This window comes from Sceloporus occidentalis, unplaced genomic scaffold (assembly GCF_023333645.1).
Source record: "Sceloporus occidentalis isolate IW3139 unplaced genomic scaffold, rSceOcc1.0.p SCAF_7, whole genome shotgun sequence".
Lineage (NCBI taxonomy): Eukaryota > Metazoa > Chordata > Lepidosauria > Squamata > Phrynosomatidae > Sceloporus > Sceloporus occidentalis.
In genome coordinates, this window is record NW_028316987.1 from 43,010,535 (window position 1) to 43,037,777 (window position 27,243).

General features: G+C 39.6%; 1 protein-coding gene across 2 annotated transcripts; it reads right to left on the reverse strand.

The window, feature by feature from the left end:
• On the reverse strand, window positions 1-26,209 carry LOC149309624 (catenin beta-1). 2 transcript variants are annotated; one of them, XM_089532757.1, is made up of 16 exons: window positions 26,004-26,205; window positions 12,327-12,385; window positions 11,455-11,682; window positions 11,123-11,376; window positions 10,701-10,939; window positions 10,417-10,618; window positions 9,914-10,058; window positions 9,201-9,304; window positions 7,228-7,566; window positions 6,702-6,860; window positions 4,028-4,147; window positions 3,572-3,722; window positions 2,445-2,566; window positions 1,804-1,864; window positions 994-1,214; window positions 667-753 (listed from the first exon to the last, which is right to left on the reverse strand). In XM_089532757.1, the coding sequence occupies exons 2-15, from the start codon at window positions 12,337-12,339 to the stop codon at window positions 1,006-1,008; spliced, it is 2,346 nt and encodes a 781-aa protein (XP_089388883.1). In that variant the 5' UTR covers window positions 12,340-12,385; window positions 26,004-26,205; the 3' UTR covers window positions 667-753; window positions 994-1,005. The 2 variants fall into 2 exon arrangements, with proteins under 2 accessions (XP_089388885.1, XP_089388883.1); XM_089532759.1 differs by lacking the exon at window positions 994-1,214 and having other exon boundaries at window positions 1-753; window positions 26,004-26,209.
• Between the last annotated feature and the right edge of the window lie 1,034 nt (window positions 26,210-27,243).

Genomic DNA, 27,243 nt, shown 5'->3' on the forward strand with positions numbered 1-27,243 from the left:
TGAATTAAAAGTTTACTTTAATTCTGAACCATTTGTATAACTGTTCTCATGAAGCATCTGTATCACAGCAGGCTACAATAACTTTGGATAAAAGGCAACTGGTAAACTGTCCAATACAAGGTTCCATACAACAGTTCTTTACTGGCCCCTACCCAGACATCTCCAGATAAAGTTTTTGATCAAAAACATGAAATAGATCCACCTGCTTATTTTAAGCATATTAAAAAGGAAACTAATTGGACCATTTCTATTTGTCTAATTTTTTTATACAAAAAGGCTACACAATGTTACACTTGTCAGATTACGATTAGAGTGATTATGAATTAGTGTTCTACACCATTACTCGATCCTTAAAAATCAGAAGTTGCTGTAGCATGTTCACTATAACTTAAACACAGAGACTTAAAAACCCTACAGTTACTGCAAAAAAGAAAACTACTTTGAAAGCAAGCAAGGTCAGTACCATTACAGAGATTTAAAAATTAAAAAAAGTTTTAAACAAGCAAGGCTAGGTTTGATAAATTCCATCTTGTGATTCATTCTTGTGCATTCTTCGTTTCGTGAGTCACTCCCCAAATCCATTTGTTACTCCTCGACCAAAAGGACCAGAACAAAAAGTTTACTTCAGTTGTTCCCATAGGAAACTCGGCTTGGTTAGTGTGTCAGGCACTTTCTGAGATACTAGCCCACCCCTCGAGCCCTCTCAGCAACTCTACAGGCCAATCACAATGCAAGATCATTCAGACAATACAGCTGTGTAGGAGACAAAAAATAAAATAAAACGGTGTTAAAATAAAGACATGGTTTCTCTTGTTAATTCAAGCCTATATAGCATGACACACCTAAGTTAATCACTTTCCCAAATCACAACATGAGTCAGTTTGAATGCAGACACTACACACTTGACACTCATGACTGTGACCAACATGGACCAACCCAAACGGTTCCCTCCCTGCCAGCCATGTTCTCAGATTGGTAGGTGGAACTTCTTACCTAAAGGATGATTTACAGGTCAGTATCGAACCAGGCCAACTGATTACTGTCACCTGGAGGCAGCCCATCCATAAGGTCCTGGGCATGTCCTAGATCTGGCAGCCCATCAACTGGGTAGTCAGCACCCGGGTGGTGGCCCCCCATTTCATGTTCCATCATTGGGTCCATACCCAAGGCATCCTGACCGTATCCTCCAGAGTGGAAAGAACGGTAGCTAGGATCTAGGAAAGTTAAGGGCGGCAGAGGGGAGAAGGGGAAAAGCATGTTAACATGTTAGACGCTTCCAAAGCTTCAAATATCAGTGTGTGAGATTTTCAACAGTACAGCCACACTGAATTCACATTTTCTAGACTCAAACTGTATGGACAAACTGACAAGCCAGTAAGTACATTTGTATAGCTGCACAATAAAGCATGCTGCCATGAGAAGCATAAGCAAATTTCAGCCAAGCTATTAGATCTGTTTACTACTGAAGACCTTAAACAGCAGCACAGCAATACTATTACAATGCACACAACTAAAATGCACTTTCTAAACCTTTCTAGTTGCACAATTAGCTTTTGTAACCTACTTTTAAAAAAATAATTATACCACTAGCACATTTTTAAAAGTGCATATTAGGCATTCTTCCTGTGTTAGAATACAAGCAATTAATTCATAATGCCTTGGTGAGGATCTCTCACTGAACAGTGCAAGTACTCTTCAATTATAATGTGAACCACCATCTTACTGAAATGGGTTTGTAGTCCTCTATTAAATAGACTGATAATATTTGTTTTTTTACAAGTCAACTAAGCAATTTATACATACCATCCGGGCGATAGCCAAGAGGTTCTCCCTGTGCACCAATGTCGAGTCCCAGATCAGCAGTCTGTGAAGAATATGTAAAATAGTATCTGAGGCAGGCAATTCATTTCAGAAGCAATGTGATCCCCTAGTACTATGAACTAATTTTAATGGCCACTTAAATGCTGCTACATGTACACTTTCAGACATTAAGTACAACATATTATTTAGCTATGGCTACAGAGCAGACAGGCATTTTTCCATGCAGCAAGCAAGTCAGCCTGCCTTGCTAGGGATGAATGTGCTGGTTTATTCTAGATTTAAGAGTTGTTGCCACAATACCATGTCATTATTTTAAAAATACTATAATACAGGAAACCTGTTCTCTCATAAGAACATCAGGTGCTTTATGTAAGCATCATTCAGCATCAGCATCTAGCATTAGAGTCCACTTGGTTAGTTCTGCCAGTTAGCAACACTGAACAATAACCAGCAGGTGCCATATCAGGTGCCAAGAGTTCATGCTTTCTTGCTAATAAAAGCAGGCCTTTCTTTCACTGACAATCATTTTATGCATTTTATTCACTATCTGAAACAAAGTCCCAAATGAATTCTATGAACAGGAAGTGTGTTACATGAACTGGAGGTGTGTTAAGACAACCCACCTCATTCCAAGCCATTGGTTCAGTCCTGAAGAGAGAACTGGTCAACTCAACTGAAAGCCGTTTCTTATAATCCTGTGGTTTATCCTCAGACATCCTAAACAATACTGCAGCTGCATATGTTGCTGTTCAAGGAGAAAAGAATGTTAAACACTCTCCTCTGCTTCACTTCTCCATTACACATTTAAACTGCCTACCACTCAAGGCTTTCTGGGTAGTTTATAGTCTGTTAAAATACATAACAATTACAAAAACAATAAAAATAAAACAGCAGAGAATAAAATTCTTCAACATTTAAAACCAAACTAAAGCCAGTTACAGTAAGAGTGCAGGTGTATAGAAATACTAAACAAACACACGGGGGAAAGTCTTCACTTAACCCTTCCTTCACTTAAGCATTAAAAAAGGGTGGGGTGTGTGTGTGTGCCACCTCCCCATTCTTTTATAGCCACCTGCATCACACTTTTGGCAGGGCCATCAAGAGGAGGGTCTCAGAAGTGGGTTGAAGTAGTCCAATATGGGAAGAGACACTCCTTCAGCAAACCTGGCTCCAAATGATTTAGTCCTTTCCAAGGTTAAAACTGGCATTTTGAATTGGACTTCGAAATACACTGGCAGACAGCAATCTTGCTGCCTTGTTTTTGACTAAAACATTTCCCAGCAATTTTCAAATTTCGTGCCACACAGAATGTATTGCAGTAGTCTAGACAGGTTACCAAGAGCAAGACAGCTCTGTCCAGACCTAACTATAACTGCTGTATCAGCCAAGCTGATTAAAAGGCATTCTGAATCAATGAGGCTACCTGAGTCTTCAGTGCAAGTATGAAATCCCAATGCTGTTGGGAGGCAATTCTCAGAACTCTTTACCACTGGCCATGCTGGCTAGGACTTGTGGGAGTCATAATGCAGTATCATCTGCACTCTGGTCCTATCTTTTAGATGTTAAACAGCACATAGGAATAGAACACAGCCCTGAGGAACTTCACAACACCACTGCCATAGAGCTAAACAACAATCCCCCATGCCACCTTCTGGAATCAACCATTCAAACAGGAATATAACCACTATAGTACCAACTCCAACCACTTATCAAGAAGGATACCACGGTCAATGCATCAAAGGCTACTTACCCACACCCTCATTCCTAGAGTGAAGAAGTTCCGTCAGTGGTGCTGTTGCTCCCTCTGCTTCAATTGCCTCAGCTGCTTCTTTGTCCTGAGCCAGTTCACACAATACACCTGCGGCCACTCTCTGGATGTTCTCAATAGGAGAATACAGCAGCTAGAAGAGAGAACATGGTGAAATTAGAATGTTCCAGCCATCACCAGACACAACTAAGAGGCACATGTTACTGAGGAATTACCCTTTATATTATCTTTGAACAAAACAGTTACTTGAGTGGAACTATGAGTTCTGCCAATTTCCCTCCAAAGTTCTGTTCTTGGCTTAGGAAAAGGACTGGTTCTAATTACAAAATTAATAAGCAAATTTTAAGCTTGGGACACTTTTAAAAATACAAACTTCTGTGCTCTTCCACAAAATCAAGAACTATTCCAAGTATTTCCTAGCCAAGAGATTTTACCTACCTGTACAAACAGTGGAATGGTGTTAAGACCTCTAATTACAATTCGATTGTGGACATCTCTAGCCAGGATATGAAGGGCCCCAGTGCAACCTTCAACTATTTCCTCCATGCGCACACCCTCCTGTGAAAGAAACATAATACAGTGGAATCAGCACTTTGCTTTATGTAGCAAAGTTGGTAAAATGTGTCTTCCTAACAAAGGACCAACTGTATACCTCAATGTATTAATGTTTCTAATTAAATAATTACACTATATTGTCAAAATGTAGACCAGCGAACCAACAATACCGTCTAATGAGATTTTTCACCTTTAGCATTTCAAGTATTTTTTAAATTAGAAATGAATACTGAGTTTATTCCCTATTTTTCATGATTTGAGAGGTGTTTCTAGTGTATCACTGAGAAATCTAATCCATTTCCCCCATTTGCTCATTTCTATTATATCCAAACTTTTATGACACAGATAAACTAGCTCAGTTTAAAGGCTGGAAGGGAGGTGGCATTTACAGACTTGCCAATTTATTTACAACTGGATGCAGATATCATAGATGTTATCCTTTGCAAAGAATGTGATGTTGCAAGGGAACTACCCTCTTCCTATGAGCTTTTATGAAATATTATGCATGGACAAGGGGCAGAACTGCAAGGGAGGAGCAGCCATTACATAGAAAAAATTAGTGCAAAAATCAACCAGATTAATGTGGCAATCAGACTTAAATTTAGGTATCACCAAAGCCACATGGGAACACATATGGACCTCTCCCCCATATAAATCAGCATTGAGGGGATCCTAAAATCAATATGTATCTCCAAAATGTTGGAGAGTCTGGACACCTTAGGCTCCTTTGAACACATGTGGTTGGACTGTCCCAAAGTTAAAGATTTTTGGAATGCAATACTGATGCATATCTCTCTGATTTGAAACAAACTGTAACCTTCTGTCTGGGCCTTCTCTTATTGGCAATTTATTGTAAAGAGAACACTTGTCTGAAACATTGTAAACTTATCACAGTTCTCATCTCAGCAGCCAGGAATATAATTGTGAGAAGCTGGAAAACAGGGAATGTTCTAATAAGCGACTGGTGGAAAAGAGTTTAGGACACTTGGCTATTAGACAAGCTTTCTTATATTTCTCATCTCTGTAATGGACAAGGAACCGGACACCTTTTTTGATGACTGGTCAGTGCTTATTGATTAATATAAATGTCAACTCATTTGCTATCAGATCTCCTATTCATCAAGCTATTCTTTGGAAAGATACTCTGATCTGAACTGCATCAACTAGCAAATCAGTGATGTTTTTAGGATTGTTATTGCTATAACCCCCCTATTATGCATGTTTACATATACACCTCCAAGACTATTTGTTATTTATGTAATAATTGTTTGTTTTGTATTGTTGCTATAAAACAAATAAAAACACTTATAAAAAAAGAAATCTAATCCATTTTCTGTGTGTAAATTTTAGCGAAATGCTGGCAACTCAGACTCTGTTTACTATGGATTAATGTTTCCTGACTAGCAAATATGGACATATACTTATTGCACATTAAATGAAATCAACCTACAACCATCTGATGTTCTTCTGGTGCCTGTTTATCAAACCATTTCCTGTATTGCTATGTATTGTATATGTATTATCCTACTTGAGAGTATGTATTTTCCCTGGATGAAGATTAACCTTCCATTATGAAGCCAAGCCCTCCCTCCAGTCCATCTGCCTTGGTCCAGGCCTCGGAGGTAGAGAGGAACTGCTGGACCTATTACCCTCTCCCTCCACCACTCCCTTCTCCTTCTGTGTCATGTCTTTTTAGATTGTAAGCCCGAGGGCAGGGAACCGTCTAACTAAAAAGATTGCATGTACAGCGCTGTGTAAATTTACAGCGCTTCATAAATAAAGGTTAATAATAATAATAAATCCTTGGTTGCCAGCTATGATACAAAAAATATTTTTCAGGTGACAAATCAACCCAAAATATAACATTCCTGTCACTTCTCATTTTTTACTTTCCACATGTTCACCTTTTTTAGTTTGAAAGCCACTGGTTATAGATAACGCCTATTAAACCTGAATCTTTCAAAAAACATTGGTGAGTCTGGGATCCTGTGGCACTCCTCAAAAAAGGTTGAAGGACTAAATGGAGATTTTGGGCCACACATTCTCCCTCATCATGTTCTTAGGGGCTTATCTGATTACACCTGGAAAGATTATGCAGTCAAGACACATCTGACACCTCCCCCTCCCCAAATATTACACAGAGCCTTTTGAAAACTCAGGTTTCAAATAAAAGCACCAACATATCTTTTTATAGGCATTATAGAAATATGGTGCAGTGAGAGCAGGATATAGGTCTTTGGATGCAATTACACTAGAGATAATAATATTTTAACATACCTGCATAGAACACCTCAAGGCACTGTGACAGTACTACTAGGTGACTAGAATTACATTACTCATAAAAGCAACCAGAAACTGCGTTAATGAAGTCTATTAATTCTTTAAATAAATATGGCATGTTTTACATATACTGTCAATGTGCATTTTGAAATCTGTATTGGAAGCATAAATGGATGAAACTGGAATCTTAAAGATAAACCCAACAAAGATAGTCCAGTGTCATTCTGGACCATGTCCTTATTGCATTAGGAGCCATTCTTCCTTAAGAATCACATACCACAAATTGCTGCTGTGTGCCGCCCATTGAAGTACGGCGTTGAGTATCTTGATGGGCTCTCACCAGCAGTTGTACTAATCTTGGAATAGCACCTTGTTCACGCAGTGGAGCATGATTTGCTGGACAGAGTGCAAGATTGCGGATCAGACCAACAGTAGCCTGCATGCAATTATAAGAAAGGCAGTTAGATGATATTCGGTAAAGCACATCAAAAAAGCTTCACTGCTTGTTTTAATTTGTTACATTTATATCACACTTTTCTTCAGAGCCTCTCCCCATTATCAATGTTTCTCTAAACAGGGAGTTTTTGAAGTAGCTAGCTCCAAGACACGCAGTGAGGAGCTTCATGGTCCACTGCAGGGTTGGACCAGTATTTGTCTAACATTCTAACCACATTCAATACCTTGAAATCGAGGAAGTGTTTTCAGTTCTTCTGTCCTCATTCTGGTGGCCACCAGCATTGTGACTCCCTCCCTCTCTATAGTATAGAACTATACTAATAACATTCAATTCCAGGCACCCTCACCTTGATAAGAGGCCAGTGAGATGGTGGATGCAAAAGTTTAACCACCACAGGAAGTCCATAATGCAGGCGCACTGCATTTTGTGCCATCTCAGCTTCTTGATGCCGACTTGTGAGGTGACGGAGTGCACAGATAGCTGGTTCAGTTATGTCTTCCCTGTCACCAGCTCGCAGGACTGTGCGCACAAGAGCCTCAATACCACCAACTTGGCAGACCATCATTTTATTCTTGTAGTTGTTACAAGTAAGATTAGAAAGGATACCAGCAGCACAGGTTACAACATTGATATCATCTGATCCCAAAAGCTGCACAAGAGTGCCAAGAAGGCCCTCCATGCCTTCCTGTATTAAAAAGAGAGAGGGAGAGGTGCATTTAACATCAGCTTATTTCACCTTGCAAGCCACTGTTTTCAGCATAGCCGTTAATAAACCTAATAGAAAACAGAGATCTGTTTTTTACCATGGACTTTTACTCTATCACACTGTTTTGTTACCTTTTTCTGTGACTTTGTATTTGAAATTTTCCTTGTTGTTACTCACCTTGATCCTCAAATGGGATAGGTGGGATACAAATAAATTATTATTATTATTATTATTATTATTATTATTATGGTTGCATCAAACATGGTTCAGATGGTAGTCATTATTAACAGGGTTTCTCAAAGAAGTATACAAACAGTGAAAGGGGCCTAAGCAACATCAATCAATCTCTCTCTCTCTCGGCTCACCAAAAAAAACCCCGACTTACCCCTTACAGCTGATTACGGGATGCAGCTGGCTATTAACATAGGTAAAATGCCGCCTATTCAGCTGCCTAACTGTATCCCACCTAAAACCCAGCTAGAAGCTGTGCTCAGCTGACCGATTTGCAAAGTTTGAAGCTTCCCAGCTTTGCAAACTGGCCAGCTGAGAGCTGCTTGTAGCTGGGTTTTAAGAAGGATGCAGTTGGGTAGAATTGGCGGCATTTTCCCTGCAATAATACCCAACTGCATCCTGTAATGGGCTGTAAATCGGGGTTTTTTAGGCAAGCGATAAGCTCCTCTCTCTTTGTATACAACACCCACCCACACACAAGGAAGAAAGGGAGAAATATTCCCTTCAGAAATCTTTTTGTTCAGTGCCATAACTAAATGGGAAGTAAGCACGTGTAGGTGATCAAGACTCCTCAAAGACCAGAGCATTGGTATCAATAATCGTTCCAAAGTGGCAGTTTGTTCTCCAACTAAGAATACACACATACAGTATGTAAATGTTGGAAGGTGAAAGGTAGTTTTGTTCTGCTCCTCAGTTTCTTTTATTATCAAGTTTAATACTTAGGGTTAGTCTATCCTATAATACTTTTCAGATCACACTGCTGGAGCACAGAGTGACTTTTAAGGCAACCATGTGGCAGTAGCAATAATTCGTGAGATACAATTAAAAGAGAAATGCATTTTAAAAATGTATGTTATTTTACGGCTGTAATCTTGTTTGGATTCCTTGAGATTAAGCAGAATATAAATAATAATAATAATAATAATAATAATAATAATAGCAGCAGCAGCATCACCCCTTTTTTGGTATAAGTGTAAGCAGGAACAAGCCTTAGCAACTAATACTCTTCACTTCTGATTTAGCAGCAAAAAATACCATGCCACTATGGTATGCTTGTTACTAGTTTAGTGGCAAACCAAAATGGAAGCCAGTTTTAATTCTAAACTAGTTTACATTCTGGTTTGCCACTAAACTAGAAACTGAGGGATTCCATGGCATCACTTCTTAGATTGTAAGCCTGAGGGCAGGAAACCGTCTAATTATAAGTTTGTATGTACAGTGCTGTGTAAATTTACAGCGCTATATAAATAAAGCTTAATAATAAATAATAATAACAATCACTTATCAACCTCTTGTGACCATCACTTATCAACTTAATAAACTTAAGAACACATTAAAGCTTTGAATGGGTATTAGAATGTATGACATTCCTGTTCTTTTACCTGCTTAGTTGCAGCATCTGAGAGATTTCTAAGAGTCCAGAGACAATTCTGAACAAGCCGCTGGCTTGGATCTGTAAGGTGGAGTCCCAAAGCCTGCATTCCACCTAAAAGTTAGTATGTCAATCAGTTATCATAATCCTCATCTTTATATCGAAAATCAAACCCAGGCACCCTCCTCCTCCACCACCACCATTTAAAATAGACCTTTTCAGTTTAAATGAGCGTGGGTTCTCAAGCATGGGAACAGTTGCAGCTCTACTTTTTATGTGTAACAGTTTTACTCTTTTAACAATGGAATACAATTTCAGATTCATCAAAGTTATAAGGCACAGTGAATTAACACACAGCTACGTTTCCCAGCTCAAAACCGTATCAGTACGGAGAACATAATGGCAGAAACCCACAGGTGAATGAGTCTGCTAAATCTTATTCTTATCTGGGCCATAACCCATAGTAATTGGAAGATGTCATGCCATTCTGAAATTGAGCTTATACCTAGCTTTTATTTTGCTGAAGCAGGTAGAACTTCAGTTATATCATATCATGTAGCTATGTTGCAATCTGAACATTCCAACTGGTTTTGAAACATGTTCCCAACAGTAGGCAGTAGCTTTTCGTTTTATCAGATACAAAATGACAACATCAGCAGTTTTGACATGAAAGCAGAAGGACAAGTTTTGACAGTGGAGCAGTTAAAAAGAGGAGGTACTTACCAGCTTCAACAATTGCTGGTTTGTTACTTGAGCAGACAGACAGCACCTTCAACACTCTGCTTGTGGTCCAGAGTAGTTTTTCATAGGTATAAGTCCTCATTATGTTTACTAGAGCCTGAGGTCCACCACTTGCCAAAATTATAAGCTGTATAAAGATTAGAATTCCTTAAAAATCAATGGATTCCATGTTTCATCTGTACAACAAATCTGTGAGATAAGCTGGGGTGGCAGCTGGGGGTGGCAGATGGTAAATGGCCCAATGTCACCAAATGACTGAGTTGTGATTTACTTGCACCTCCCAATCCTAGTGTGTTTGACTATTATGTAATGCTGGATCTCAGCTAACATAATTCTCCCGCGGTCTTAAAAAGCATTGTCAAATACTGTTCATGTAAGTAGACAACAGAATTAGAATACCAAAGTGTTTGGCATCAATCTTTTTGGACTCAGGCATTGCTATGGTTTCCTTACATAGTAAGACACTTTAAATGATTGATAGTTACCTTGCTCTCTTGATTACCATAAGCAAGAATCTGAAGGCAGTCTGTTGTAATGGCCAAAAATTTGACATTTGTCTTGTTGAGCAAGGCTACCATTTTCTGTAGACCTCCAGCTAGACGAACAGCCATTTTGGCCCCTTCTTGGTGCAACAGAAGGTTGTGTAAAGTAGTGATGGCATAGAAGAGTACAGAATCCACTGGAGAACTATAAAGAAAATGTGGGTTAGCAAGCATCCAGGTCAAAACAGAGATGTTATGAAGATATGCCAAATCAAAGATGTACCTACCCAAGCATTTTAACTAGAGCAGGAATGCCTCCTGATTTGAAGATTGCCAACAATCCTTCACGATGATGAGAGAGGTTGTGTAATGTACCCGCAGTACAACGGGCTGTTTCCACATCATTTGTATTCTGCATAGTACGGACAATGGCAGACACCATTTGAGGGGAGCGCATGATAGCATGTCTAGAGGCTTCTTTTTTGGACAACTGATGAACCATAACTGCAGCTTTGTTCACCACCACCTAAAACACACATATGAATCTGTTTTCAGTTAAGTTTGGAAATCTCTGAAGCACTTTCAGCAAAATTACAACACATAAAGTTATAGATTGTCATCCATCAAGTCTGCCTAACAAGTCTGCACTCCTTGAGTGAAACACAGTGAAATGCTACTTACATATCACCTGAAAATAATAAGTACATACCTGGTCCTCATCATTCAACAGTTTGGTCAGTTCTGGGATGGCACGAGTTGCAAGTTCTGCATCATCTTGGTAATTTATCAAATTAACCACAGCATGTTTTAACATCTGGGAAGGTTCAGCAAGGCGCTGCACATTTGTTGGATGAGCTGCATCAAATTGTGTTGATGGGATTTGCATGCCTTCATCTAATGTTTCTGGAAACATGGCAGCACGCACTCTCTGTGCTCGAGTCATAGCATATTGTCCATCAATATCTGGAACAGGAATAAGCTCTTGTTATATTTAATCAACAAACAAGTAATCAGATAGCAAAGTTGTAAAACTCAACTTACCAGCCACCTGTTCCTGAGTGAACGACTGAGAGAACCCCTGTTCCCACTCATACAGAACTTGGTTGGTATCAACATCTTCCTCCTCAGGATTCCCCTTTCCACTCAGAGATGGTGCTGTTGTTGTGGCACCAGAGTGGATACCAGAATCCAGGTATGACTGTTGTTGCCAGTGGCTGACAGCTGCTTTTCTGTCTGGCTCCATTGCCATGTCTAATTCCATCAAGTCAGCTGCAAGAGATCAACATTTACAAGTGAGCTTGCTTAGAAATTATGTTTATCATTTTAGCAAAATTCTATTTTGTACTTGATATGAGATGCAGTGGCTCAAGTGGTTAAGACGCTGACTCTGTTGATTGCAAGATCGGCAGGTTGGCAGTTCAAGGCCCAGGTGCTGCATGATGGGGTGAGCTCCTGCCACTACTTCCAGCTTCTGCCAACCTAGCATTTTGAAAGCATGCAAATGCAAGTAGATAAATAGGTACCACTTCTCAGTGAGAAGGGAACAGCGTTTGGTTCAGTCATGCTGGCCACATGACCACCAGAGCAGGCCTCAGACAATGCTGACTCTTCGGCTTAGAACAGAGATAAACACCGCCTCCTACAGTTGGTTATGACTAGACATGACCACTTTTACCTTTACCTTACTTGATATGGAGGTGCAAACCATGTCCACTTATAACATCACAACTCTTCAAATAAAAACTGCATAGGAAGCTAGTTCAACATACATTTGAGAACAAGAGTACAATGACACAACCATAATGCAATTCTTGATTTCCTAACAATACTGCTGTTTCCCACAGTTTGTGAAATGTTTCTCATACTCAAAATGATTCCTTTAAGTCAGCTCTTTCATTTATACTAACACACACCTTGGGTTGCCATGTTCCTTTGTGTGCCTCCAGAACTGTGGTCTTCTGCGCTTCAGACCCTAGAACAAATATTTTAAAATGTTAAGACATAGTTGGCTTTAGCAGTTAACAGAATTTAAATCTCTATTCCACCAAGTAGCCAGATAGATTTAGTAAAAAGGCCAGTACAATTTATCAGCCATCCTACATACTGAACTAATTTGGGCAAACTGACTCTCCAAAAATCTGCAAGAGCAGTGGACACTGCCTGTGTTGGGGGTGTATAAACTATGTCTCACCAATTTCTATAATATAACTACAAGCTTCTAGTGACTATTTCCAACGGAGGTAGGACCTATATAAGCATTGCATCACTGGAACATTTTCATGACTAGAAGAAATGGGGGGTGAGCTGAGCCGGTGCTCCACACATATTCATTATGAGAATAACCTATACACTTATCAATGCAGGTTTTCAACAGAACCCACAAAATGCCTGAACACCTACTGCCCCATCATGCTACACTGCTATAATGTCATATTCCACTTTAACTGCCATGGCAACCTTCTGTGGAATTATAGGGACTGTAGTCTAGTGAGGGGCCCAAGAAGTCACTCCCTAAACTGCAAATCCCACGATTTTGTAAAATGCTGCCATGGCAGTTAAAGTAAAACACAGTGATAAAAGAGTGAAGTGATAGGGCTCCTAGTTTTCTGAGGGCTTCCCTCCTCCAGGATCATTTCTTCCCTCTTATCAAACTGTTTCCCAACTGCCATATTCTTTGCAGAATGAGTGGCATCAACAAAGTCTGCCATTCTCAGCAGAAGGTATGAGGTTGAATTCTTCTAAGACAGGCGTTACATTCAGGTTCAACTGTATAATTCCAGCTTGTGGTTCTACTCATACATAGGTTTAACATTTTCTTGTAAGTGAATTTACCATGCAGGCTCTCTGCTCAATATCAAGGATAGTATGCCTAGTTTAAAAACTGCAAAACTGATTCTACAACCTTGCAAAGCTGGCCTTTTCTAATAATTTAAGACTTATATAATGCTGGATGAAGATCATGCTCCCATATTATTTAACTGGTTATCTGCAAAATGGTGACAAAAAGTCGATACATATATGGTTTTAGAACACTAACAAGTACGAGGGTCAAGTAAATATAAAGGCTATAGTAACTCAAAATGGAAAGCACCCACTGAGCACAGCAGCTATGTGGTGATTTAACAGTTTAACCTGCATTCATTAAATGCTTTGCATTGGCATGAAATCAAGAACAATGTAGTCATCTAATCATATGATAAAAATTACATAAAGGCTCTGGAGATCTCCATGCAAACTATGCAGGGAACAACAAATATGGCTCTAAGAGTAAATGTGGTTGTTCTAAGGAATTTAAATGAGTATTTTTCTCATTAAAAACCACTTGGGCTGGATAAAAGTGTAGCTATCTTTTTCTTTTAGGCTGAAACTGTGTTTCCCCAAACATTCAACTGCTTTTTAGTTCTCCATCTTTGATTGCTTCAGCCCCCTGCACCATTGTGTGTTATTCAAGTAAGGTTACAGCTGAAATCATTTCTCAAGTTCAATAATTTGCAGTTGTTGTTCCAAAAAGCGGAAGGCTGTGACAGTAAGCAGTCTTATTTTACTGTCAACTAATCTGAAATCTCACAAGACTGAATAAAATTGCTCAGTTACTCTACAAAGTGTACAAATTAATATGCCTTAAGTCATTTGGTGCCACCAAAAAAGATACAGAACCTCCAAACTAATCCAATTATCTTCTCCTCCTACTTCCTTAAAATCTTTTTTGATTATTGCTGGCATTACTGCAAGTAAAACTAAAGTTCAGAACAGTGTCATTCCTCTAGAAATTAATTTACTTCTTTTAACCAATTCATGCCATGTTGAGGTTATCACAAGCCAAAACTGAGAATCCCTATGTTTCAAACAGTAGATTTGCTTGGAATGTTCAACTTACATTTTGCCATTAAAATTAAATTGATTTTATTGTGCCCTATCTTGAGAACTTTTTATATGGGGAAAGATACACAAAAATGTTATCATCGTCATGAGGGCAAACAGATAAGCTTAATAAACTTAGTCAATGCTAATTAAAACTCAAAGATGCTCAGAACTGAAGTCTGCACAGCATTTTAATAAGACTGAAACAAGTTAACTGAAACATGTTGATAAGGCAGGTTTCCTGAAGCATAACTGAACACTTGTAACAGAGGCTACGTTCCTTTTACACACTGAACAATTTCTAATGATCCAATATAGATCAGTAACCATGAAACTAGGTTTTGCTGTAACTGTACTATAACTACTAACAGAGTAAGAAAGATGCTATCCTCGTGCCTGTAAGAAATGTCCTTAACTGCTAGCTACTTTTTTTTTTACCAGATAAACATTACAAAAAAAGGAGAGCCATTAGTGTTGAAAATCCAACTCAAGTAGGACATGCATTAGCTCAAGGAAACCAAGCTGGGACTATACCAGTATCCCATCATATGGAGAAAACTTTTGAAATCAGTCAAAGATGCACCATCCCTCTTTTCAGCAGCTTTCTGCAAGCTATGATGAAGCTGCTAATGGAAAGCTCAATTATTACAAACTGAAGGAGAGGACAGAAATGTTGTATATACTGTCAGTCCTTCTCTTTCCATGTCATTACTTTAGAAGAAAAAGATAAGCAGATTTCCCAAATATATTTGAAAATATTTTTACCTAACTGAATCAGAAATGACAAACTTGGCCTACTAGTTTAGCTGGTTTTAGCCTGAGGAGCAGCAAGTATCCAGATTTTTATCTGAACATGTACTAAAAGCACTTTTAAGCTGTATGCCAACTAGCTAAGGAACAGAACCCAGACAAATCAGCTTGGAGAAGAGGACTTCTTTGCCTCCTGAAAGTAGGATAGAGTCAGGAGACCTTACTGAATGGGATGATCCACATAATCAATGAGAATGTTCTTAGTCTAGCAGAAGGCAAGTCCTCAATCAAACCCAATTTTAATACTTTTCAGAATTTCATGGATTAGAGTATTAACAGGCCAAAGCAAGACCTGTATAGTGCGCTTTCAAGTGTCTAAAGAACTCCAAAACTGTGAGGTTAGTCAGTATTGTCCCCCTGAATTTGAGATTGGGAAAGAAACTTTTGCTGAGGTCACTCAGTTACTTCACAGCAAATGTAAGATTCAGAATGTAAATTTTCTGATTTGTTGCTGTGTTAACCACTATATAACATCTGGTGTATTTAAACATGTTCAGTCCAAGTAATCTTCTTAAATGTATAAGCATCCATATTTTTATTTAAGCATCCCATGATTTTACCCATTTGACCCTTTCTGGGACAGGCATACAACTAACAGCAGGTCAGTTTTTCCCTTCTAGGATTTTCATATTTAATGCCAGTATAGACTGGTGATGTGGTTGTCAAGTCTGCCAATGCCAGAACAGCATTTTTAAATTCCTGTTCTATGACTGAGTTGAAATGCAGCCTGAAGGTTTTATGTTTTAATATACCAACAAATTCTGTATAATGCAAGTTTTGGTCACCACACTTAAAAAAAAATACTGCAACATTGGAAAAGGTAAAGAGGAAACCAATGTATGAAAGGCTGGATCAAATACTCATTGAGGGAGGTTACATTTGGGGATCTACTGCTTTGAAGGGAAAAAAAGATGATGATATACGTATAAAAGCACACAAAAGCAGATGGAGCAAGTATTTCTTCCTGCCTCTTACTATTAGAATCCAGAGTCATCTGGTTACGCCGAATTCAGAGCAGATGAAAGCAAGTACTCACACTACACAGACAGTAAAACTATAAAATGTGCTACTCACAATAATAATAGTGATAAGCTATCAATGTGGATGTCATAAAAGGAGACAAAACCTTGAATTCATAGTATCAGACTTCCAATGGCTATGACAGTAAGGGCTGTTTGACAGTGGAATGCACTCCCTTGGAGGGTGATAGAATCTCCTTCCTTGGAGGTCTTTAAACAGAGGCTGGATGGCCATCTGTCTGGGATGCTTTGATTTGGATTTCCTGCATGGCAGAATGGGGTTGGACAGGGTGGCCCTAGTAGTCTCTTCCAACTCTGCGATTCTATGATTCTATGATTATGATACTGCTATTATTTTCAGTATCAAAGACAGTGTTCCTCTGAATATCAGTTGCTAGGGCCGTGAGTAGGAGGAGAGAAAGGAAGCAACAGTCAATTAAAAAGTGTCTGACAAAATACATTCCTCAGTAGTTTTCTAATGTCTAAGCACGGTCAATTCTGGCAGGGTATGCCTTTTTACACAAAACTGCTGTCCTAGCTTGATTTACGTATTCCAATATGGAAGCATTACAGCTGAGAAAGTTAAGCCACTATACCCTTATTTTTGAGTTATGACCTTGTCAGAAAGTAAGTCATACATATCTACACATTTCTGAACTTTATTATGTCTTACTGTGGCACCTGGCTGACCAGCGTAAAAACATAATGCTGGCTTTCAAAGGCTCTTGTCCAAGCCATTCACATTCACAAAGAAGTCTAGTTGCCAGTGCAGCATATAACCCTAACTTTCTTCCTCCTACTCCTAGTCATCTGAAATTTGGCACCAAATAAGAGATCTGCAAAGCTTGCTCATGTCAGATGTATTATTTGTGGAGTAGTTTCTCCCCCTCAGTTATAGTATGTTCCAAATCTAGACAATTTTATTAACCATTCTACCAAAACATAGCCAAATTAATTGTTTAATGTTTTAACAGTGTGTGTGGCCTGCTTTCAAGTTGCCTGTTGATTTATGGTTACCCTGTGAACTGTACAATTAATCAGATCCAAATACAGGCTGAGTCTCCCTTATTCAAAATCCTTGGGTGGGGCCAGAAGTGTTTTGGATTTCAAAGTTTTTCAGCTTTTGGAATATCTTGGAAATGGGTCCAAGTTTCATATGCATCTTATATACAGCCTGAATGTAATCTTATAAACAATAATATTAATAACTTAGTGCATGAAACAAAGTTTGTATACACTGAACCATAAAAGCAAAGCTGTCACTATCTCAGTCACTTATGTGGACGATTCTGGAGTATTTCAGAGTTCAGAATTTCAGATAAGGGAGACTTATCAAACTATAGTAGACTAAAAGCTGTTAAACCTCGATGCCTTTGCACTCTTCCATTTGAGTAAGTGGAATATTTAAATAATAGTGAGTTATAATCATATGCAAGTTCACTGATGCCAGAACTTGTACAGTACCAAGTTTTCTCTCTGCAGTGTTTCTGAGATGAACTTACGTTCTTTACTACTTATTCAACATGCCCATGATATCTAAACTTGCAATAGCAAAAGGAGAGCCTGAATGTTTCATTACTTGCAACATTTACAATTGTGTCATGCATTTCTCCAATTAAAAGAGGTTAAACTACAAAAGCAGTATCCAAGTCATTACATTAACTCCTGCATGTCTAATATACATTTTTAAAAACTAATTATGCATATATATTTCTAGACTAATACCCCAATCTCAAGATGAGCAATAACCTCTCTCTTGTCAAGATAGCCACTGCAGCTCTTGGGAAAGTTTATTCCCCCCCCCCCCCCCCCCCAGTTATAGACCTCCATTGTGCTGACTGACTGCTATATAAGGGCTGAGCAAGCGCCACAGGCATCCAATAGTTCATGTCACAACCAAATAGCTCTTTCCTGTACATTGCTGAGAATTCAGAAGCTTTACTCACTCTGTTTACTCACCTGATTTATTAGAAGCTGTGCTATTCCAACATCAGCTCCTGCCCAGGTGAAAAACTTGGTCAAGGGGGGCAAAGCTCACTTAATCGTCCCATTGTTTTGCAATCCTTTCCTTTGTAATTTAGTTCCTTTAGTTCAAGGATACACACACTAGCAGTCAACAAGGATGTTTAAGGCAAAATTGAAGATAACCATGCAATTCACTCGGCAGAAACCTGGCTTGCTTCTTTTATCTGCCACAGGCTTATCGTGCAGACGTAACTGTATACCCTGCTAGAATGTTTATAGGAAAATTTGAATCTGGAAGCACTCTAAGATTTATCTGGATTGCTTATAAATTTATTACTATCGTTAAAAAAACATACCAAGGGAAGTCATTCAGACCCAACACTTCTGTGGGTTTGCATTATCTAGCTGTAACTTAAGCTGGGTATCAAAATTTCAATTGAGAACAGTTAAGAACGGTTCAGGTTGTCTCTTCTCAATCTGTACAGCAAGAATGCCAAGGTCATTTTTGCAGGCCTCTGAAGAATCACCCTGAGGAACAAAAGGATTGGTTCAAAAGTCCAAAATGGCTAATCATGCCTATCAGTCACCAATTTTGAAAAAGCATTTGAATGGATGGGTTGACAGAGCGACAAAATGACTATCCTAGGGCAGCATTGTTTTGGAATCAAAAAAGCAGAATGTCAGACATGACAAATATTAAACTATTTTTTCCTCCTCAAATTGAACAAATAAATTCTATATAGAAAAGACTGAAATTATTTTTCCTTTCTTATCATGTTACAAAGTTAACCATCTTTTGTTTAAATTAAGATCAGATGGGCTAAGAATAATGCTTTTCATTACAAAGAATTTCATCATGATGTAGGTTGGGGTAAATTCTAAGTTTCTTTTAAATAATGATGTAGCTAAGATTAGTCCTGCAGTTATTCTCTAAACTGAGTGTATGCCTTTTAACAGGTGAACTGGTGAGAGAGAATGTACACAAGCAAATAACCAATTTGAGAAATGATCAAATACGGACTTCCCTGCTCATATTGTGTGCATATGTGCCTTCCAGTGGGTCAACTTATGGGTCAATGTATTCCAATGTATTCCAATATGGAAGAATGACAACTAAGTGAGAAAGTGAAGCCACTAAGTTCTGATTTCTATGCTTGGCACAAAGCAAGCCACACTGTGTACACATTTCTGGATTTTTTATTATGAGTAAAATACACTGAATTTTTAGAAATTCAGAAAGTTTCACTCACACACAAATGTTTGGAGTTGATTTTCAATCACTTTAGAATTTTTTTAAAACTCACAGTCAACTATATTATAGTATGACAAGCACTCACAACTGCTCCTTCTGTGGCTTTATCATCATTCCTCTGCCATGTCTTTCAATGGAAGAGAAATCAAGTGAAGCTGCCAGAAGCCCTGGTGGTGCAGTGGTTAAATGCAGGTACTGCAGCCGCTCACTCCGTCGCAAGGCTGTGAGTTCAATACCAACCAGGCTGCCAGGGTCAACTCAGCCTGGCATCCTTCTGAAATTGCTAAAATGAGTACCCAGCTTGTTGGGGGCAATTAGCTTACACATTGTAAACCGCTTAAGTACACTGATAAGCGGTATAGAAATGTACTTGCGATTGCTATTGCTTTGAGAAATGCTATAATGTTTAAAATGCAAACTTAGACTTGACAGTCTATTTTTTGTTTACCTACTGCTATTTACATAAAGTAAAAGATGAGTTACACTGGATTGTCACAAAAATTCAGAACCACAGTACAACTGCTTTCCTTCATGGGAAATATAAGCATTTGGATGCTAAATTATTAGCATCAAACATCATGAATGCTTTATTTTTCTAGAGGTCTATTCCAACAGGAGAAATAACCAGTGATGCCTGAACACTAAAAGCAGATGATGAAATCTCCTCTTCTTTACAACCTTATATATTAACCTTAAATAGTATGAACAGAGGGCTTCCTGGGGGAAATTCCAGCTTCTAGCTCCTGAGGTATTGGGTAACATTTGAGGTCAGCAGTCAACTCTGTAGCAGCTATTGTTTTTTCAAGGTAGCTATTAGGAATTGCCAGACCAAAAAAAACCAGCCCTGAGCAACAAAGATGTTTCAAGGAAACGCAGTGCAATATTATTCTCAAATTCACTTTCTGAAGACCATGTGGGAATATATTTAAATTAAGAATCAAGAAATTAACTTGCATTTTTTATGTTCATGTGCTGATCAGTTAGTTGTTGGCTGTGTTAGGAACAAGGCATATTAAGCCATGCTTGTACCCCCCAAAAATGTTAAGGGGACATAGGGAGGGTGGGGGAGAGAGAGAGAGAGAGAGAGAGAGAGAGAGACAGGAAGTTCATAGAGGGAACATTTCCTACATTTGCCTCCCACAAGAGGACAATGAGGGAGGAAAGGAGGATTTTATTTTTTCCTAGGTCTTCACATTTATATCCTCACCTGAATTACAACCACCACAGAATACAGATGCCTACAAAATGAAAGTACAGACTTGTAGTACAAACTCCATGTTTGAAACATGAAGCTATAGTGGCAAGCATTTAAGAATCTCCCAGTGATGCCAACAGCCAGGCTTAAGGAACTAACTGAAGCTCTCAACGCCACTTATGCTACTGTTAGTACACAAACCTTGGCTACTGTTTTCAGGTTCCCCACCCAATGAAAGAGATTGGCTGCTCAAGTCAAGTCTTGTATTATATACTGCCTACAACCTTCAATTACTGACCATCCCAGGGTTAACATGCAAATACTTGCCACAGGCATCTAAGTAGTCCCAGTGAAACATTGCAACCCTCCAATTGTGTCATTAGCATTCATACTGTCAAAAAGGACCGGTACTCCTGTTACCATTTTGCTTTGCTACTGTTGTGCTGATAAAAACCTCTGAATCAACATTAGGATGAGATTTTTATTAACAAAATGCCCAAACATGGCTGGCTCCACAAACTCTAAAGACCTTTCTCTGCTATTACAAAGCCCAATGTGGTCAAGTTATAACTCTAAACTCAATTCAATCACATTGGATTAGTCATGTTTTGTAATCAGAAATGTCATGATTAAACCCTATGGAAAATAACCTAGCCATTACTATTTAAATAGTACAGTCATTATGGTGCCTTTCATGCAAGTTCTTGCAATCCTTATTCCTTGCAAGTTGCATTCTAAATCAGATCTCCTTAAAGTAACATTTTACTACTTAAATACTTCTATTTTGAACCATAAAAATAGGATTTCTGGCATTTTGTACTATTAATCTAGATATGTGTTCCTTCTCTTAGATTCAAAACACACTGCAGAAATAATCCAGTTTGAGACTGCTTTGACTGCTCAGGCTCACTGCTAGGGAATCCTGGGAATTGTAATTTATTGGAGCATCAGAGCTCTCTGCAGAGGAGGCTAAATGTCTCACATAACTTGCTCCAAGAATGCCATAGCATTCAGCCAGGCCAGTTAAAGCCGTCTCAAAGTGCATATTTCTACAGTGTGTTTTTGACCTTCGTGAAGTTAACGGTATATTGCCATGTACCAGAAACAAGATTACTTTGCACAAACACCAATCACTTCTCAAGTTAGAGAATCACCACACCATGCCTGCAAAACTCAAATGGCAACATTATTTTATAGTAAGGGCTTAACAGAGATATCCTGATCCAAACACATGACTTCACGAAAGCACATTAAGCACTATATTCATATGCTTCAAGTCTTATGGTATCCATCACATCGTCCATTGTGAGTTTGTTGAATTCAACCAAGTTCTACTTGAAGAGTGGGACTGCTACATTATTGCTCGAAAGAGTAATCAAATGTTTTATTTCTCCTAGGGGAAAAATATGACCTCATAGTATACTGCAACCTTTCATGACATTTTCAAATACAATGATGTAGTATTATTTGAACAAAAACTACGCACAGGGATTCAAGTATGGGTTCACTGCTATTAGCCGTCTCTTTTATTTACTATAAAGCAACTGCAATGTTTTCCTCACAAAGGATAGAGATACATGTGTTCAGCTGTGAGAAGCGTGCAACCCTCCAGATGTTGGTATACAATTGCCAGCATTCCTCACCACTGACTATGGCAGCCAGCGCTGGTAAGTCTTAATAGTCCAAGACCTGAAAGGCCACATGATTTCCATCCTTGGGGCAGTCTTGACGTCAGAAAAACAAAGTTTCAGGGCCAATTCAACTTTTTCTATGCTAGAATCATTTCATGTAGGAAACAGGTTAGTTATACTGTTACACACGTTTTGTTATCATACTGACTGTACACAGAGGAGCCAGTTGCATGTACCAGACCCAGATAAATGCAACATACACACGACAAGTTCATCAATATGGAAATATACTGATTTGCTCATACTTATGTCATTTCCACAAAGAACTAAAGCAGCCATTTCCTATCTCCCTTTCAAGAACATAAACTTTGATAAAAGCTTCAACATTATCCTACAAATGTGTTTAAGGCAGGGCCGGAAAAGTATCAAAAGCAAAAGCCTGAATAACAAGCCTTTATGAATTACAGTAAAGCAAGTCCTTGGATTTTTTTTTCAGCCATTACTTGATTCTGAGCAAAAGAGTGTTGCTTTAAAAAAGGAAGACAATAATAATAACAATAAATGACTCAAAGGAGCCTGGAAAGAGAGGGGGGAAATATTTCTAAACAAGCCAAGATCCTGAACTAGTGTGTTATTTATAATCATTTTAATGTCACAGTAATTACTGTAATGTCACTGTAGATGTGATGCTACCCATGCATCTTCAACTCAAAAATTAGGATCAATACCTAGATAGTAAACGGATTACTTCAAACTTTCCCAACCTGGTGCCCTCCCAATATTCTGAGCATCAATTACACCACCAGCCCCTTCCCTCCGCTGGCATGATAAACTACCACCAAATATTGGGAGCTATAGCTCCCAGGAGGAGAACTGGGGAACTAGAGGACTAGTTAGCAACTTGAACATTTTCATACTGTGCAATGCTGCACTAGTAAGTTGGTATCAGAATCACTCTCCCTTGTACATTTGGTTTTAAGCAGTGTATTTTACAGTAAATAGTAAAAGTCTTTTGGAGGATATATGGCATCTCTCCTCTTATACGCAGCTCAATTAAAAGCAGTCATGTTCCTTAGCATCCAACAAAGACAACCCAATATGTGTAAATAAATCAAGATCAGATAGTAGAAACATTCCATAACAGATTTAGACTAGAGGAGAAAGCTATGTGAATGATATCCTATAATTAAAAGTTACTTGATTTTATTAGTCTTAAATGCCAACTGAGCAAAAATGGAGCCTTAAGGATTTGCCTGTGTCGGGTAATACTAAACAGGTATCAGAATTTCCTCAAGCTTTTAAAGTATTCATTCCAGTTTCAGTGTTAAAACAGAGGCTTTACACTGAATACAAATTGTATATGAGACAAATTCAAGTATGCATCTCTATTTTAATTCTCCTCCTGAAATATCAAGTTGTGGGAGGGATATGCCAGTGCGAATTTGATTCTTCTAGTAAATTGGGATTATTTTCACTGAAATGTATTGTCTACGGTAACTATGTAAGAACATCAAGTATCATGCTAGGCAAATTCATCTTAGAAACATGTGTGGTGTTGTTTGCCTTCAAGGTGCTGCTTGTCTTTCCTCTAAGACAAACCTATCACAGGGTATTCTGGGGAGGTTTCTTCAGAGGGGGTTTGCCATCACCATCCTCTAAGGCTGAGACCGACTTCCCCAAGGTCACCCAGTGGGTTTCCATGTTGGGGGATTTGAACCCGGCTCTGCAAAGTCAGTCCCAAACATGGGGCTAATTACGTGGGGTTCATTCTTAAGAACAGTGATGGACAGAAGGACCCAATATCTACTTTTAAAAAAGGTATTAACCTACTGGATAGGTTTCATATAGATTTCTGCTGAGAACTGCATTGTTAACACCTTCCAAAAATGTTACTTAAACTGCAGGACAAGGCAACGCCCTCAAATCAGGTTAAGCATTCAGGTCAGGCAGGCAGCAATTTCTAAGTTGGAATGGGCTGCTACTTAGGTGGAATATTTAGAAGGTTGGAGTGTTATTGAAAACGGTTATATCCAAGATACCACTAAGACTTCACCACCGTTAAATACCTACTTCATGTGGTTCTAGTATTTAAATTCCCAGCTATAGGCACGTGTTTATATTCTGCTAGCCTACCTTCTTCCCACTACAACACAGCTGAAGAGTTGAAAACATTATCTCTCAGCGTGTCTCTGAGCAATAGCTTTTCACAAATCTTGGGAGCAATGGAAACTGAGCAAGTTCTACAAACATTTAAAGCCCCCAAACAATGGCCGAGATCAACTTTCTCAGCTAATGCCACCTGAAAGAAAGACAACAGATAGCAATAAAAGCCCTGAATCGAGTTAAAGGGCTGGGAAAGGAACAGGAACTTTCATTCATCCAACGTATTCCAGGAGAGACATCTGAAGAAACCTATGGCCACAAAGACAACCCATTTACACACTGCATTTTCTCCCTCAAGACTTTTCTGCCATCTATACACTATCTCACCTGACTGATTAATAAATAACAATATTATGATTATTATTCTAGTAATAATTATAGTTTTATATTTATTTACACATTTGTATGCTGTCTTGCCCCGCCCCCAGAAGGGACCCAAGAGGTTCACAGACAATTAAAAAAGAACATCGCAATAAATTCAAACAATCTGAAGACATCATACATTTATGTGAGAGAGATACACAAGTTAAGACATAACCAAAACACTCATGTTCCATTAAAGACGCCCAAGGATGTGTGTGCAATGCTTCCTCACCGTCCCCCACAAAAGAGAAAGAAAAATTGGGGCTCCAAGTGGCTCACGGTCCAAAATAAAATGAAAAAAAAAGTCAACATGCCACCAAAAACTTCCAGTTAAAAAAGGGGGGCTCATAGAACTATTGCGAAGATACAAACGCTCTTCCTGGAGTCGGATCCTGAGCCTGGAGGAGGGAGGCTTCCTTTTTCGAGGGAGCCTCTCTCTCCCTCCTTTCCTTTCAAAAGCAGGCAGCCCTTGAAAAACCCAGAGAAGCAAAAAGAAAAGTTTGGTCTGTGAGCAGCCTTGGGCCCCCCCTTTCCTGGGAGAAAGCTGTAATAGAAATGAAACAAACAAACAAGAGTATATATGTGCGTGTGTGTGTGTGTATATATATATATAGAGAGAGATTGATTTCCCGCCCTCCCACACAAAGAGCAATGGATATAGATATAGGTTATAGATATAGGCTAACAACACCCAAACCTGAGATTGTGAATCTTCCACTTAGTTGTAAACCACCAAGGTGGCATGGAGCTATATATATATATAGACACCCTCCCGTCCTGGCCCAGGACAGCAACATCAGTCTGAAGCTGCAGTTGCTATCCTGACCCAGGAGAGCAAAGGCGCTTCCAACCCGTCCTTGCCCTTTCTGCGTGTGATAAGCGTTAGCGAATTCGCCTTTTTCCTTTCACGGGACGCTTTTAACCCTTTTCGGGGAAGCACTTAAGTGTGATGCAAGTCCAGAGGTGGGTTGTTGTTGTTGTTGTTGCGCTTAAGCAGAAGGAGACCCTTTGCAGAGAGGGTCCCTTTCCGGGTCCTGGGTGCGAAAGAGGGCGGCGAGAGAGAGAGAGAGGAATCCCAAGAGAGAGGGGGGGGGCAATAGCTTGGGCTTAAACCTTGGAGACCCCCCTCTCGCACTTACTTTCCTCTTGCAGAGAACAACAACAACAACAACAACACACCCTCTTCCCTCCAAACCCAAGTCACTAAGGCAAAGTGAAGCAGATACGAACACAACTCCCTCCCTCCGCAAACACAGACTCTAACACCGAGGAGGAGAGCCCTGAAGCACCGTCCAGTTCGGTTGCTTTTACTCTCCGCCTTCCGTTCTTACCGCGCCCGGAGCGGTGTCCTTTCCTTCCCCTCCCCTTCGGTGCTGCTCTGCCACCGCACCGAGCGCCGCTCACAAAATGGCGCCGCTCACCAGGAGCGTTTTATAGCGGAGCGGAGTAATTCGACCCTGTATCCCGCCGCCGCTTGGCGCGCAACATTCCATAGGCGAACCCAAAGGGGAGGGAGGAGAAGTAGTGCCTCCTCCTTCCAACCGTTTCTTCCACTTCTACTACTATCGAATCTGTTCCTTCGTCGCGCGCGCATGCGCAGACAGGGCGCGGCGGAGGGAGACACCCCCGCGCGAGGGAGAGACAGAGACAGGCGCACTATTTCGGCGACCGACGGGAAAGAAAGAGGGATTGTGGGAACGGGGCGGAGGAACGAGGCCCGGGGGTTGGGTGGAGGGATCTATAGTTTGAGATGTGATGGGGCACTTAGGAGAGGGCGGCAGTTGGAGAGCGGGACCAGAAGGGGAGGAGGGAGGGTTAGGGAAGGAAGGGAGTTAGTTTCCTCTCCAGGCGGGGCATTGGACTCCATTGATCCTGGAAAGGGAGAAATACGTGTCTGAATAAAAAACAAAACAGGTCTTAGAGAGAGAGTGTTGTTTTTGTCCCCTTAAAGAGACATGTTTAAAGTTGTTTTATTGTTATTCTGGCACAATATAAATGTAATTTTACCTGAGAGTGAGGGGACGCCCTTCTTCCAACCAAACGTTTTCCTCAGCCCCAGAGTTACTCAGAGTTACATGGCTTTTATTATACACACACACAACACACATATATACACACACACACATATACCGCCTTTCTCCCAAGTTGGGACCCAAGGCGGCTCACAACAAATACCTGCTTAGAAATACCACACACAGAGAGAATAGAATAGATAGATATACTGCACCATATATATACACACACACACACACTGTAAGACAGTCGTCTGTCGTAAGGACTGCAATCCATTGTATACTTCCTCGGAAGGCAAGGGGATCTTGGAATAGATAGATATACTGTACTTTATATAGAATAGATATACTGTACTTTATACATATCTATCTATTCTATAGGCTTTTAAGTGTAATCAGTCGCCTGTTTTAAGGACTGCAATCCTTTGTATACTTCCTTGGAAGGCAAAGGGATCTTGGAGCCCCTTGGAAACTCACTGAAAGAGTCTCCAAGATCCCTTTGCCTTCAGGTTTTGCCAGCCTTAATTAAGCCTTAGGCTTCCATGGAGCTTCCTCCATG

Coding starts and splice junctions, on each gene's coding strand:
- LOC149309624 (XM_089532757.1), bottom strand. Junction 9,305..9,913: donor ACCAGCAATTGTTGAAGCTG/GTAAGTACCTCC, acceptor ACTAACTTTTAG/GTGGAATGCAGGCTTTGGGA. Junction 2,567..3,571: donor CTCTAGGAATGAGGGTGTGG/GTAAGTAGCCTT, acceptor CTCCTTGAACAG/CAACATATGCAGCTGCAGTA.